At 38.6% G+C, this 14,567-nt stretch overlaps 1 protein-coding gene across 3 annotated transcripts in view; it reads left to right on the top strand.

Moving 5' to 3' along the window:
- Nucleotides 1–1,871: 1,871 nt before the first annotated feature.
- Nucleotides 1,872–14,567, top strand: part of LOC121296477 — a 66,498-nt gene continuing 53,802 nt past the window's right edge. For all 3 annotated transcript variants that reach the window (XM_041222090.1, XM_041222089.1, XM_041222091.1), the window contains exon 1: nucleotides 1,872–2,459. In XM_041222090.1, coding sequence (XP_041078024.1) covers nucleotides 1,989–2,459 — 471 coding nt within the window. In that variant the 5' untranslated portion in view covers nucleotides 1,872–1,988. The remainder of the gene's footprint in view (nucleotides 2,460–14,567) is intronic.

Below are 14,567 nucleotides of genomic sequence, written 5' to 3'. Positions count from 1 at the left end.
CACACAATCTGATCATCTGAATTTGAGCTGAAGAATTACTGGGAACACTTTACATTGTGTGGCATTAAATTATATGCAATTGCATATTAAATTAATGTTAAATTAATATTTAATAGTTATGCAATTTATATTAAATTTATGTTCAATTATTCCTTGTTACTTTCCATTAACATTTAGGTCAGATTAACTGTATTATCAATTAAAAACATGTAAACAATGGGAAATTATTACATAGTTTCAAGGTTAACAAAACGTAATATAAATGGATGTGATATGCAATTACATTTTCAATCAACATTTGGTTAACATTTAGCAAGAAACCAGCTATTGCATATGTATTAATTATTAATTAAACATTAATTTAATATGCAATTGCATAACTATTTAATATTAGTTTATGCTATGCAATATAAAGCGTTACCAAATTACCTTACCAAGTTTTATTACAATTGAATAAGAAGTTATATGTAAAAATGAAAATACAGTACTTGCCTACATATACCTCCATCCTGTTACTGGCAATCTACCCAATGCTAGCACTATTTTGTGCCTGTGCACTCATCTGCTGTTTGACTTTGACTGGAAAGGTGTTGGGAAGTAATAGGTAGCATGCTAACACACTGATTGCTTTTTGAGTGTGCGGTTTCTTTTCTTTTCTTTTTTATTTAGTTTCGGCACTGCCTTGTAAACCAGCACCTCAGAACTTTATTGGTGTGCGTACCTCCTTTATAATTTTTCACACTGTACCCTAACATGGTGTTGGGGCTGTGCTATCCTTTAGCATTATACATGAAGCTCTGGTCCTATCTGAGGCGCAGGGTTTTCACTTCTGGCAATTCCTAGATAATTTAGATGGCAGACTCTGCCTAATAAAGTAATAAGCACTATCTCAGTATTTGATTAATCCATTGTAACTCTCTGTGCAGGTTCTTGTCGATGCAACTTGTTTACTACCTGTATTTAGTACTAGCCTTTCAGGTGCTGCAGTCTTCTGCAACCATTGTCATTTCCCTATGTCATTAGTGGCTTCTGGCTGCTCCCAGACTGATCAATGACTGTCCACTGGGACAAGATTCTGAGATTCTAGCCCCCTTTCTTGAGGAGACCATCTAAAAACTGCCGATCTCACAACAACGCCGATGCAGTCACTCGGCTCTGTGTTTTGGGTATGGCAAACATCCCAGACAATTAGTGATCAAACTACAGCAACTGCCTGACAGTGAGGGTGATGGCTGCACAGGTTTCGGAATGTTGAAAAGTGTCAATCAGTACACACAATAACGTAAACATCTAATTGAGGTAGTGAGTGAGACGCTGTATCGACCAGAACAGCACACCAGGGGGGCTGATTTAACTTTTGTATTTAATTTGCAAGATGCAATAAACACCAGTGCAATGCAATGCTCCACTGCTGCAGTATAATAAAGCCTACATGAATTGAACAAACAATTATATGTCAGTACTTATCTAATGCGGGTATGCAAGGTTTTGAAATTGTATAAATTGTATTCATGCTGGGAATCACGAGGCAATGTTGGTCTATACAATGTAACCAGAACTGGCTGTAGCCCAGAATAACATTTTACTTACGTATGTTGCCAATATGTTACAGTACAATTTTGTACTGTACATACATACAGACATATAACAATTCTAAAAACATACATATCTATTTCTTTTTTTGTCTGTTTTTTTGTTTAATGTATACCTTTACGGGTCGCTGTCTTTTGTTGCGTCACGTGAATAAAACGTTTTTAACGAGGAAGGTCGAGGGACGTCAGTTGGGCGGGGTTTTGATTATGACGCTCTGTTTTGAAACCTGATCCCTCAGTATAAAGTCTGGTGCTCTGCAATTATGCTGGACGCAGTGCAGGAGTGATCGCGAGAGAACCTTAGAGCTGAGCAGTACATAGCGGGAGCAAGAGAAAGCTGCAAGCGTTAATCTGTTTAAAAAAAAAAAAAAAAAGTAAACTAAAACAGGCATAATAATGGATGTTGCCATAGAAATGAGTTACGCGGTACCCGCAATGATATTCAGTGTGCTAGCCATTGTTTTGGCAGCTATATTTCTAAAAATGAAATTAGCCATACCCACAGACCAAGATGCAATCAAATCCGACGACGCCACAGACGGTGCAAAGATTTCTGAGCAACTGGAGGGAGATTTAAAGACCGCAGACGGGGACAAAACAAATGCGAGCAAGGATGGAGAACCCGTGGAGGCGAATAAAGTCGCGGAGATTACGGGGGAAGATGTAAATGTAAAGGAAAAGAACGAAGCAGATGCAGCGGCGGCAGAGAAGGAGACAGTCGGGGGTGCTGCTGTTGGAGATACGCTGGTTGTGGAGGAAATCGGAGCAGTGGAGAGGGGGAATCTGAAAACAAACGTGGACAAAGTTGGCGAGTCTGAAGAGCAGAGTCACCCCCATCAAGAAAATAATGCCACAGTCAACGCTGAAGTAAGATTACCCATTGTGGCTCTGGGAATGCCAGCCGCGGTGTAAACTATTGTCAGTTCACTAAGTTAGTTGAGCCATTTAGTTTACACAAACGTAACCCCTGTATATGATGGAACCCATGCAAAGCCAGGGGGTGCACCCCTAGTTCCAACACCCATACACCAGGGTGTGAATTTAAATTTTCCATTCGTATTCTGTGATATAGAAACAAACAACTTCTAAAAAGTCTCATGCATTTTACCATTTGTGGCTGTGTTCCCTTGTTCTTACTAGTTTAAATTAATTGCACGTGAGGCCTTTTAAAGTTGTCAATTAAATTAGACAATCACTAATTTGACTAGTTTGACAATTCTGTGACAGTGGTTTGATTTCACATGCACAACAAATCAGAACTACAGAAGCAGTGGGGTGCTCGAATATATATTTGCACTGTACTGTATGTTGTGATGGAGAGGGCACCTAATACAGTCTATTTCTAGACTATTCTAGAATGATGGTGATTTCTCATTATTGCAAACAGGAGGTGTGGCTGCATATACTTTTGAAGTAGTTTGTCTTTTTAGTATCAATGCATAGTGCTTCTTATTTTATCATTTGTACATCTGTTTCTACATTAGCAAACGTTTGCATTGTTTATCCTGGCCAGATCTCTTGTTTGCGGTGGGTTTCAATTGGCCAGCCTGGGTCAAGAGAATGTTTGTTGATTTAAAAACAAAAAACCCATCGGAAGTTAATTTCAATTCGTAAGTCAAGCGATTCTGTAAGTTTTATAGTCCTCATTAAGTATAATAGCTGTATAGTATAGTGCTGGGGTTTTATAAGGAAACCAGATAGTGTTGCAATTCATCAGCTAACCAGCTATTACTGTCATTTTGAGCAGGGTGCGGCTATTGCCACTTTATATAAACCCAAACAACTGAATTATTGTTACAGGTAATCCTATAGCATGCTGTAGACCAGTATTAAAGGATTGTTATAGGTAATCCTATATCGTGCTGTCTATTGCTCTCTGTAGAATTATTTTTAGTGCATGTGTCATGGGCTGGACATCTGGTGCTGCTTTCTTCTTTCTTTCTTCTTCTGCTTGTGACCTCTGGGCTATAGTTGAGCCTTTAAAGGGATACAGTGCGGATTTCTGTAAAAGGGTAGACTTTTATACGTGCGTTTTACAGCAATAGCGACTTGATTTCTTGCCACCCCAGTATAGTTTATTCCCAGTTTATCTAGGATTTTTATGAAAATACAAATTCATATGTATTGTGTTCGAGGTACAGTGAGCAAACATTTTGCGAATCAAATATCAGAATTGTAATTGTCAGTAATCTGGGCGAATTGAGAACACTGAATTTAAAAGCAAGAAGCAAAATTGTGTAAACTCTTTAGCCTTGAAATAAAAAACATGTGCAACTTATTATGCATACCTTAAGGTTTCCCACAGTAAAAGCGTGCAACATGTTATGAAGCACAGTGAAAGTATGGCAGAGCATATGGAAGCATTGTAAAGCACATGGTAAACTCAATTCATAAATTGAATGGGGAAATTGCTGTTGTAAAATGTATGGAATATTAATGCAATATATGCATGGAGTATATATTATGTAAAAACAAGAAACAAATGTTGATCAATAATGAATTGTTGCACAGAGTAGGGTGAGAGACAGGAGTAAAGTTCAGAACAGTTGGAGACAGCCTGTGGTCTTAGTCAACATTTCATTGTTCATAAGTTGTGTTGCAAGATATAGGCCCCAGTCTGCACAATCCACTCCCTTTGTAGCTGCCAATAGGAAACAAGGCTTCCATCAGGAGTTCTGTTTCTTGTAACGCAGGAAGGAATCGAACAGGGTTAGGAAACCAAGGATTTCCATGAAAATTCAGACACTACCAAATTAATGGGCTTCACCTGTCCCAATACAAAGTTTGGAAAACAAAACAATGAGTAGCCAAATGATATGGTACCTGTGAGAGCCTTTGGTTTAAGTACATTTGAATGTACAGAGCAGGTGTAGGACAGACAACAGTAATACAAGCTACCTGCTGTGAAAGTCTACCACAGTAAATTGGTGCAGTATTTCTGCAGTTTCTCCATGCTTTTCCCCATTGTTGTACTAGACATAGTTTACCCTGGTTTGTCATTACTCTCTGGGCTTTATAGTACTTGCCTATGCTTTACCATGCTTTCACTGTGCTTTATTAGACTTTGCTGTGTTTTTAATGTAGTAAACTTTCAAGGGCCCCGCTCTCCATTACCACGAGTGTGTCTCGAGTCTGTGCCGAAGAGCACTCCAAACCCATCCAGTACTTTCGGAGGCTACCTTGGTGCAGAGATGACATTGAGTGTCCATTGCCATGTTGGTTTGGTGTTGGCAGCTCTATTCTCAAAGACACATAACAGCCAGTCTAACAAAAAGGAGGAGCCTTTGGCTGCAGTCCCAGCTCAGCTCTGACTTGCTTCATAGGTTTGAAGAAAGTCATCAACATTCTGTTTTTAATTTTGATTTTGCAGTAGATTATGTTGCCAGTAGTTTGACTTAAGAATATTGTTACGGTATCTCAAGAAAACAAACAAGTTCAGTGAAAAACATTTTGATATTGAGAGACTTCTCATCAAAGTGATTGTGATTTAACTTTTAGTATTAATAAATTAGCACTATCACTATGGCTGATATTATAATAGAACCCCAATGACATTTTCTAGAAAAAACAAGAAAAAACCCCAGCAACAATTAAGCAAGGGTTCTTTAACTTAGTTTTAGTTAAAGCAAGAACTGTGCTTCTTCATCCATAATGAGGTACTCATGAGGGATGTGAAGGGCTCTGTTGTTTGGGTGAGCTCTTTTGTCAGTGCTGCATGGCTCTGTTCTGTGGGAGAGTTCTTATGCCAGTGCTGCATGACTCTGTTGTGTGGGTGAGCTCTTGAGCCAGTGCTGCTTCACTCTGTTCTGTGTGCGAGTTGTTGTTCCAGTGCTGCATGGCTGTGTTTGGAGGGCGAGTTCTTGTGCCAGTGCTGCGTGGCTCTGTTCTGTGGGTGAGCTCTTGTGCCAGTGCTGCATGACTCTGCCCGACAGTACAGACACTGTGAGATGGGGATGAGTGAGCACTGCACATGCACAATGTCTTTCTTTTAGTGCATTTTATAGCATTGTAAAATCACGCTGGAGTGTATCATCCACCTATTCATGCTTATCCCAGGATTACCCCTAAAAATAGGCTCCATGCTGTAAGATTACTGTCGTTAAATCCATGAGTGCACTCAGCTGTACGTTGTTTACAAGACAATTTTCGTAACAAATTTTAGTTAAATCCATGAGTGCTTGTCACATTGGCATTATAATTGACAATAAAGTTTTATTTCAATAATAATATATGATATATATATACTATATATAATATTATATATATATATATATAATACATATTTAAATGGTAATACATTTTTAGGTTGATTTTTATCTGAAACACATTAGTATTAAACTCTCATTTAATAAAATGGTGGGGTGTGACAGGGCGAGGAGCCCTGTAAATGTATTGTTTGTTTATTTTTAGAACGGGTTTCCCCCTCCACCCCTGTGCTATTTTGTTTATTTATTATTTATGTATATAAATGACGGTGAAAGCCACGTGGTTTATTTATTATGTGTATATGTATATGACGGCGACGCGCTGTGTGTTTTTGTTGTTTTGACGGCTTAGCCCTTTTGTTTTGTTTTTATTTAGATGTGTTCTGGCAGAGATGAGATTGCCAGCTTGTCCTTTTCCAGTTGCTAACTTTAAAACTCGTGCAGAATGTGGCCGAGGGGTAATGAGAGAATTGATAGTTAACCCCTTGGCCATAGTAAATAAGTCTGCGGCTCTCTGCACTTAGGGTGGGTGTTCAGAGGAGGAATGAGAGCGAGCGAGAGAGAAATTTAAAAATATTGTAGCGATCCGTGCATCTGTTTTGTGTACTGTATTTCCACTGTGTTTGTGTACTGTTATTACCGTTGTATTGTGATTCCCTCCCCGTCATTGGCTGTTTGTCTGTGCCCATTGGTTCTGATCTGCGGCTGGGAACCAATCTGTTTACTCTGGCACCTGATTAACATAAAGGGATGGAGCCATGTTATAAAAGGGTGCTGTGCTGCCGCTATGTGTGCTTGTGTGTTTGGGGTTTGCAGAATGAAGCTGTCACCTGTGCTTGTTCCTGCTGCTGAATCCTGCGTGGTTGATTGAGCATTGGAGCTGGGTGCTGGGGAGAACCATCTAGGTTACTCTGGTTTGGGTGCTTGTGAGATCGTCCAGCAGCGGGTGTCTGGAGCGGGTACATGGGAGAGAGTGCGTACCAGGTGAAGCAGTGAAGCAGGTAGAGCAGTGGACTCTACAGGGTGCTGACAAACAGCAGCTTAATAAAAGGAACAGTTTCAATTGCAAACCAGCATGTCGTCTCCCATTCTTCAGTCACCTGCGTGAAACGCTACAATATAGAGGAACCGTGAAGGCTACTGCCCAGCCAGACCGTTAGTGTTTTGTGTTCATTGTTTTTTTATTTGTGCTCTGTGAGCGTTTTATTTTTGTTGTATTTAAATAAACTGCGCACAACGCGTATTTTCACTGCAGTACCTTTTGCGTGTTTTGCTTCTTCATTCTGGCCTGACATTACCACTCTATCCTGTCACACGTGGTGTCATTGTGGAATCGACGACAGCCTCCAACTCGGGCCAGAGAGAAGGTGCTGCAGTATTTAATTGAGTCTATTTAATGACAGATGTTAAACTTTTATATACAAACATAGTAATACTGTATATAATTCATATTAGTACTGTATTTTGTAACAAACTATATACTTTTTTTTTTCATAACTTGTATCTGTAAGTATGTGTTTTCTTAACAGGTAAAAAGAAACTTGGTCAAATCACGTCAAAGTGTGCTTGCTCACCGGTGGTGCACAGTAGAGTATCTGGCGCATACAATGGTTTGCAGAAGTATTCACCCCACATTTTGTTGAATTATAAATAATGTATGCACAGTTTTTCAAACTAACTTTTTTATTCAAAGCTGTAGTGGTTAAACTTTACACTGTTATATGAGGAGGAGGTTAAATGTCAGTAAAACTTGCAAAGAAAATGTACAAAATGAAATTTACTGGTTGCATAAGTATTCAGCCCCTTAAGTCAGTATTTGATAGAAGCACCTTTTGCAGCAGTTACTGCTATGAGTCTTTTTGGATAGGTCTCTACTAGCTTTGAACAGTACAATGGTGAAATTTTTGCTCATTACACAGGAAAATTACTCCAGTTCTGATAAGTTTGTTGGGGATCATCGATGGATTGCAATCTTCAAGTCTTTCCATAAATTTGATTGGATTCAAGTCAGGAATTTGACTAGGCCACTCAAGAACATTAATTCTCTTCTTGTTGAACCACTCCAGTATGACTTTGGCTTTGTGCTTCTGGTCATTGTCCTGCTGAAATGTGAATTTACTCCACCTGTGACCAGGCTGGCCGTAATTTGGGTTCGTGACCCCTTTAAAAACGTGACCCAGAAATATATATATATATATGTGTGTGTGTGTGTGTGTGTGTGTGTGTGTGTGTGTATGTATGTGTGTGTATATATATATATATATATATATATATATATATATATATTATATATATTATATATATATATATATATATCTATATATATATATATATATATATATATATATATATATATATATATGAAAATATAATTCTTTATGTACAAAAATCTTCACTAGTATACAATTGAACAAGAACTGTTGAATATTTATTTTTGTTTCATACAGTATTAATTGGCAGTGTTTTATATGATATTGAAAAATAAATATCAAGATAAAGAAATAAATTCATTTATTTCAGTATTTTGTATTTATTTATTTGAGTTTTACCAAATATATAGGTTATCCTTCATCATAGCTAATTCTCAGAAATTAATGTTCCTTTTTGTCCAGTGGAGACCACAAATGGTGTTACTCTCATCAACCAGTATCGAGAGAGGAAACCGTACTTCCTTGTGCCAGTAGGGACCACAATGAGTGTTACTCTGACAGGAAACCAAAAAAAGCTCAAAATCAGAATATCAGGATGATGATGATGAATGACGACTCAAAAATCTCAAATATAACAAAGTCCTGAGAATTCTCAGCTGGCTGACTTTCAAAATACTGATTGTCTCAACTATCAATGCTACACAAGTAGTATAACAGGTTATAGGTTCAAATCCCACGTATACCAGACCTTTTTTCTTTTTGTAATTTTATATAAAGATTTTTTTTTTTGCGGGCAAATGTTCCATTTTAAAACAGTCATCACAATATGTGCGTTCCCTAGTATAGTTCCATTTTGACAAAACAAGTTAATTGTCATTAAACTCGGATGTCCTGTAATATACAAAGTGCCTGGGTCTGTGTAAAAAAAAAAAAAAAAAAAAATACGTTGGTAGAAAAAGGAGGAGGAGAAGGGCATTTTTACCTTACTTTGGAGTCTTATTTATCTTACTGTATGACAGGTATTGACTTTTTTCCTACATTTCACCTAAGAGTGTTAACATACAATATAAGAAATACAAATTAAAATTGAAATGGTGCTTTGTGGCAGATTTACTTTTGCTGCGCCTATACCCTGAAAACATGTAAACTGTCCTTGCTGTATGAGAATCAGGCAGTTCTCATGCTTCGTGATCACTTTGCGTGAGGAACTACTGTTCATCTCAATAAATCATAACGGTATGTCGGAAAACGTTAAAATGGCAAGAGACTTCTGAAACTTTTTTGAAACGTTTAGGTTTGATCAAATCTACCTCATCAGTACTGAAAGAGTTAATGATCTAAACAGCAAATACACTGGATAATAAAGGCAACAAATACCCCACCCCAGCATGTATTCCCCTGTTGGAATTAGTGTTTTTTACATTTAGAAACTACATCGACCATGATGTTTCATGGCAGCTTGACACTTGTGGCAGCATCAGGATCCTCAGGCATAAGGGAGCTAAAGGCAGGGCTCATTGACAACACAGAACAGAGCTGCAGCTTCTGTATCAAGTGATGAGGGGCTTCTCTTGGATTGCATGTCTGTGTCAGTCTTGGCATGTGGGCTTGGATAATCTCTCCACCTAGTCTGTGACTCTGCTGGGTCTTTACGTTCTTACTGTCTGCATTTTTCTAGCAATGCAGTCATATTGTTGTGTGGATATTTTGTTGAAACACAAATAAGGCTCAGATGTACTAATGCAATGGCCTTCGCTGTCATTGATTTGTGTTCAGCAATTTGTGGCATACATCCAAATTAGTGTTGTCTATGATACCACTGTTGCATTGGGTCTAGCAAGGCAGGCATTGAAAAAGATTTTCCTTTATTGCTGTTTTCTTTAAATATGTTGCTACCATAACTTCAAGACTTGGTGTTTATAACTTGCATGCATTTACACCGCAGTAAGCAGGTTTCAGGCCAGGTCTTTTATGATATAACTCAATTTGGGGACTGTAAACCAACCATACTGTGGATATGGTCTGCGGTCTGGTAGTGTCTAGATTCCCAGACCTGTAGAAGAATGCAGTAAATGTACAGCGGTGTGCTATTGTGAAACTGAAAGAAGCATGGTTTGTGAGCCGTGTTTTATGACAATATCTCTAAATATGACATATTTACGCACACAGTGACCTTTGGATCCATTTGCAGCTAGGTCTGTCTGCTGCTACAATTCATGACTTGTGTACATTAGCACAAGAATGAGTTGATTTTAGTTTTAATCTCCAGTGTTTTATATTGTATATAATGGTTCCGTTCTGAATTAAACAATGTTTCCCCTCTCAAGCTGTAGCCTTGTTGCTTTGTGTTACTGCTTAACTTCTGTGGCTATTTGAGTGATAGAGCCCTCTTGATTGAAGGCTCTACCATGTGGTAGTTGACCGCGGCTGGAGTTATGCGTCCCAAATCAAAAGTGAGCTGACAGGCTGTGATTGGCTAACTCGGCAGTTGCGGGTTCAGAATGGGTTGCTTTCGTTGGTGCAGAGTATTGATTGGTTGGTTTTGGTGGATAATAAAATACAGTAAATTTGGAACAATTGTGTCTTTTTACTAGCTGTTGTTCAATAGATGTGACCTGAGCTTTCAGTACAGCAAGTCAAAATGAAAAGCCGTTACTTCTGCTGATTAAGTTTGATTCACAGTTGATGCTGTGACGTAGCAGAGGGCATCTACTGTCTGATAGAAGCCTGCTAGAGCTGATTGACTGATGGTTCTGAATCGTTTTCTAATATACCAGAAGCCATAGCCAGTACCCCCTGAAACGTACCTTCTAAGTACTGTAACGAGACATAGTATTTCATTAACATCCATTTGTTTTGATTAGAACTGTGACTCTAAATTAAACTCCAAACTGTCATTGGCATGATTTTTCAGGAAGCACAACACACACAGGTACTGCAGTTCAAACAGATGTGCTGTGCACCCTTTATTAAAGACAAAAATAAATAATGTTTAACAAAAACACTGCTTCCAGAGCAAAATAAAAGGTTTACAAAAAACAAAATCACGAACACAGTAATATAGGTCAGGCTGGGCAAATTGCTTTCACTGATCCTGTACATTTTTAGTTTCACTTTCGTCAGTCCTCTCGCTCTCCCATTCCTCCTCTGAACGTCCATCCCGAACATGGAAAGCTACAGGCTTTTTATACCGTGGCCGAGGGGTTTAACTAGCTCGTAATTATTCTGTTACCCCTCGGCCACGATCTGATCGAGTTTACCTAATAATGGATGGGGCTTCCCATCCACACTACCAAAACAAAACACACGGCGCTTTGCCGTCATATACATATACAAAACACAGCTCTCACTGTCCATGTTTAAATATATAAATAAATCGGAATACACACAAATACAAAACAATAAATTGCACAGGGGCAGAGGGGAAACCCCGTTCTAAAAATAAATCAGCAATACTGTACAGGGCTCCTCTCCCTGTTATAGCATCCAATAAACATACAAAACTTGAAACAACTTGGATTCTGTGGCTTGTGAGTTGCTTGAAGTTGTTTCAGTCATTTTAGTGTGTTTGCCGAAAGGAATCTAGTCCAATTAACTGTTTTATGTCTGTGTAGATATCTAAAACTAAGTACACTGAATTATTATTTTAAAATTAATAATTCTCCAAGCCATGTGTAAATATGTATCTTTTTTCATGGCTACTGTAAACTGTCTGCCTCCCTCGGCCCTGGTTCAGCCTCTCGGGAGAGGCAGTGCCTGTCCACTCAGCCCTCTTTCAAACAAGATTCAATTCTTGCAAGCTCTTGCATCAGATGAGGAATGAGAGGCACACCATACATGGCGATGTGTCTTTGTAAAGCCTTTGTCCTGCCAGGGCTGCTCTTTGATGTATTTCAGGATATTAGCTGTTTACTCCAGGGCCTTTGTGGGGGGCAGGACTCTTTGCAGAACTGTTTCACTTATTTTCTTGTGTGTGTTTTTGTTTTGTTTTATATAGTGTGTTTTATAGTTATTAGTTTGTTATTCATGAAACTGTTGTTGACTTGGACACAGTCTAGCAGGGTTTCATGTATTTTATTTATGTAAAACGGAAAGGCTTTGGAAATGTGAAAACGCCAAGTTATCAGAAGTGCCCAGCCATTTAAAGTGGAGATATCAAAAACACAAGCCAAGTTTCAAGAAATCATTGGGGTAACTTTGGCCAGCACCAAGCAAATAAGCTGTAAAAATAAGCTACTCCGATTGTTTCTAGTAACTTGGCTTGTGTTTTGCAGACACAATAAAAGTGGATTGAACTTGCATCAAAAACTCAAGCCAAGTTCGAACAATTGGGGCAACCTTGGCCCCCATCGGTTTTACATTTGTGCCTGTTTGCTTTGTGCTGGGCAAGGTTGCCTCAATGGTTTCTTGAAACTTGGCTTGTGTTTTTGATATCTTCACTTTAAATGGCTGGGCACTTTTGATGACTTGCCATTTTTTTCACATTTCCAGTGTGTTTGTTTCAGATATTACTATTTTTTTTTTCCACTTGTAGCACACATTATGGGAATGGGAAACTTGTTCAACCTATATTGTGCCGTTTGGATAAGGTACATGTAGATAGTAGCCTACTCTGTTGAAAGGGTTAAGATGTGAATGTGTGCAGTGTAGCGATTATGTAGTTGGAGTGAAAGTATAACTAGTTAAGGCACTATCTCACAAATCCTGCCTTTTATTTGTATGTGTGGTGTATATATATATATATATATATATATATATATATATATATATATATATATATATATATATATATATATATATATATATATATATATATATATATATATATATATATATATATGATATATAATATATAATACCCTCGTCCAAAGTCGTCATTTTGTTGGGTCAGAGTTTCATGCATTTTTAAATGAGAAATTTTCGACTTATCTACACACCATACTCCACAATGCTAAGGGGAGAAAAAAAGTTTTTGAGAAATATATATAAAAAACAAAAAACTGAAAGATCATAATTGGATAAGTCTCCACCCCTCTGGTGGAAGCACCTTTCGCAGCAATTAGAGCTGTGAGTTTGTTGGGATAGGTCTCTACCAACTTTGCACACCTAGATTTGGCACTGTTTGACCATTCTTCTTTACAAAACTGTTCAAGCTCAAATTCCTTGGAGTGTTGATGGACAGCAATCTTCAATTCATGCCACACATTTTTGATTGGATTAGGGTTGGGGCTCTGACTGGGCCACTCGGACCTTTACCTTTTTGTTCATTTGCCACTCCAGTGTAGCTTTGGCTGTGTACTTTGGGTTATTGTCATGCTGAAAGGAACTTCAGTCCCAGTTTTAGCTATCTTGCAGAGGGCAGCAGGTTTTCCTCAAGGACTTCTCTGTACTTTGCTCCATTTATTTTCCCTTCTATCCTGACAAGTGCCCCAGTCCCTGCCGATGAGAAACATCCCCATAACATGATGCTGCCACCACCATGCTTCACAGTAGAGATGGTGCTCTTTGGGTGATGCTCAGTGTTGGGTTTGCACCATTTTCCATTGCTACAGAATCTCCTGAGTGATTTTTTGCATACTTTTTAAATATGACTCAAGGTAGGCTTTCTTGAGTAATGGCCTCCTTCTTGCCACCCTACCATACAGACCAGATTTGTGGAGTGCTTGGGATGTTTACATTTACCTTTTTGTTCCTTAGCCATTACAGTGTAGCTTTGGCCGTGTGCTTTGGGTCATTATCATGCTGAAAGGTGAACTTCTGTCCCAGTTTCAGCTTTCTTGCAGCGGGCAGAAGGTTTTCTTCAAGGATTTCTCTGTACTTTGCTCCATTCATTTTCCCTTCTATCCTGACAAGTGCCCCAGTCCCTGCCAATGCTGCCACCACTATGCTTCACAGTGGGGATGGTGTTCTTTGGGTGATGAGCTGTGCTGGGTTTGCGCCAAACATAATGCTTTGCGTTTAGGGCAAAAAATTCAATTTTGGTTTCATAAGACCTCAAAACTATTTGCCACATGGCTACAGAATCTCCTGAGTGTTTTTTTTGAATACTTCAACACAGGATTTCTGGGCTTTCTTGAGTAAAATACAGGCCAGATTTTTGAAGTGCTTGGGCTATTGTCACATGCACACTTGGACCAGTCTTGGCCATAAAAGCCTGTAGCTCTTGCAAAGTTTCCATTGGCCTCTTAGTAGCCTCTCTGATCAGTCTTCTTCTTGGTCAGTCATACAGTTTGGAGGGATGGCCTGATCTAGGCAGGGTCTTGGTGGTGCCGTACACCTTCCACTTCTTAATTTTCTTGACCGTGCTCTAAGGGATTGTGAGGCGTGAGTGTATTAAATGGAATGTCCAGACAGTAATTTATGTGTACAGAAATAAAATAATTTATTTTTATTTTCTATACACAACAAAAAAGGATTAAATAACAAACGAAAAACAAAATGGTGTGAGGGAAGGAGTGCAGGGGTGAAATCCAAAACAAACTGATGACTCGTCTTTAATTTGTCTTCGTGGTGAACATAAACAAAAAAAAGACAAAAGAAATGTTAGTATTTCAAAAAAAAACCCGCTGCACAAAACCAGTATCTCCCTTCACCGTGACTCCTCCTACTTTTACTTTCGG

This window comes from Polyodon spathula, chromosome 21 (assembly GCF_017654505.1).
Source record: "Polyodon spathula isolate WHYD16114869_AA chromosome 21, ASM1765450v1, whole genome shotgun sequence".
Taxonomy (NCBI): Eukaryota; Metazoa; Chordata; class Actinopteri; order Acipenseriformes; family Polyodontidae; genus Polyodon; species Polyodon spathula.
The sequence above is the reverse complement of the archived record's forward strand: the minus strand, read 5'-3'. Positions and strand labels throughout refer to the sequence as shown.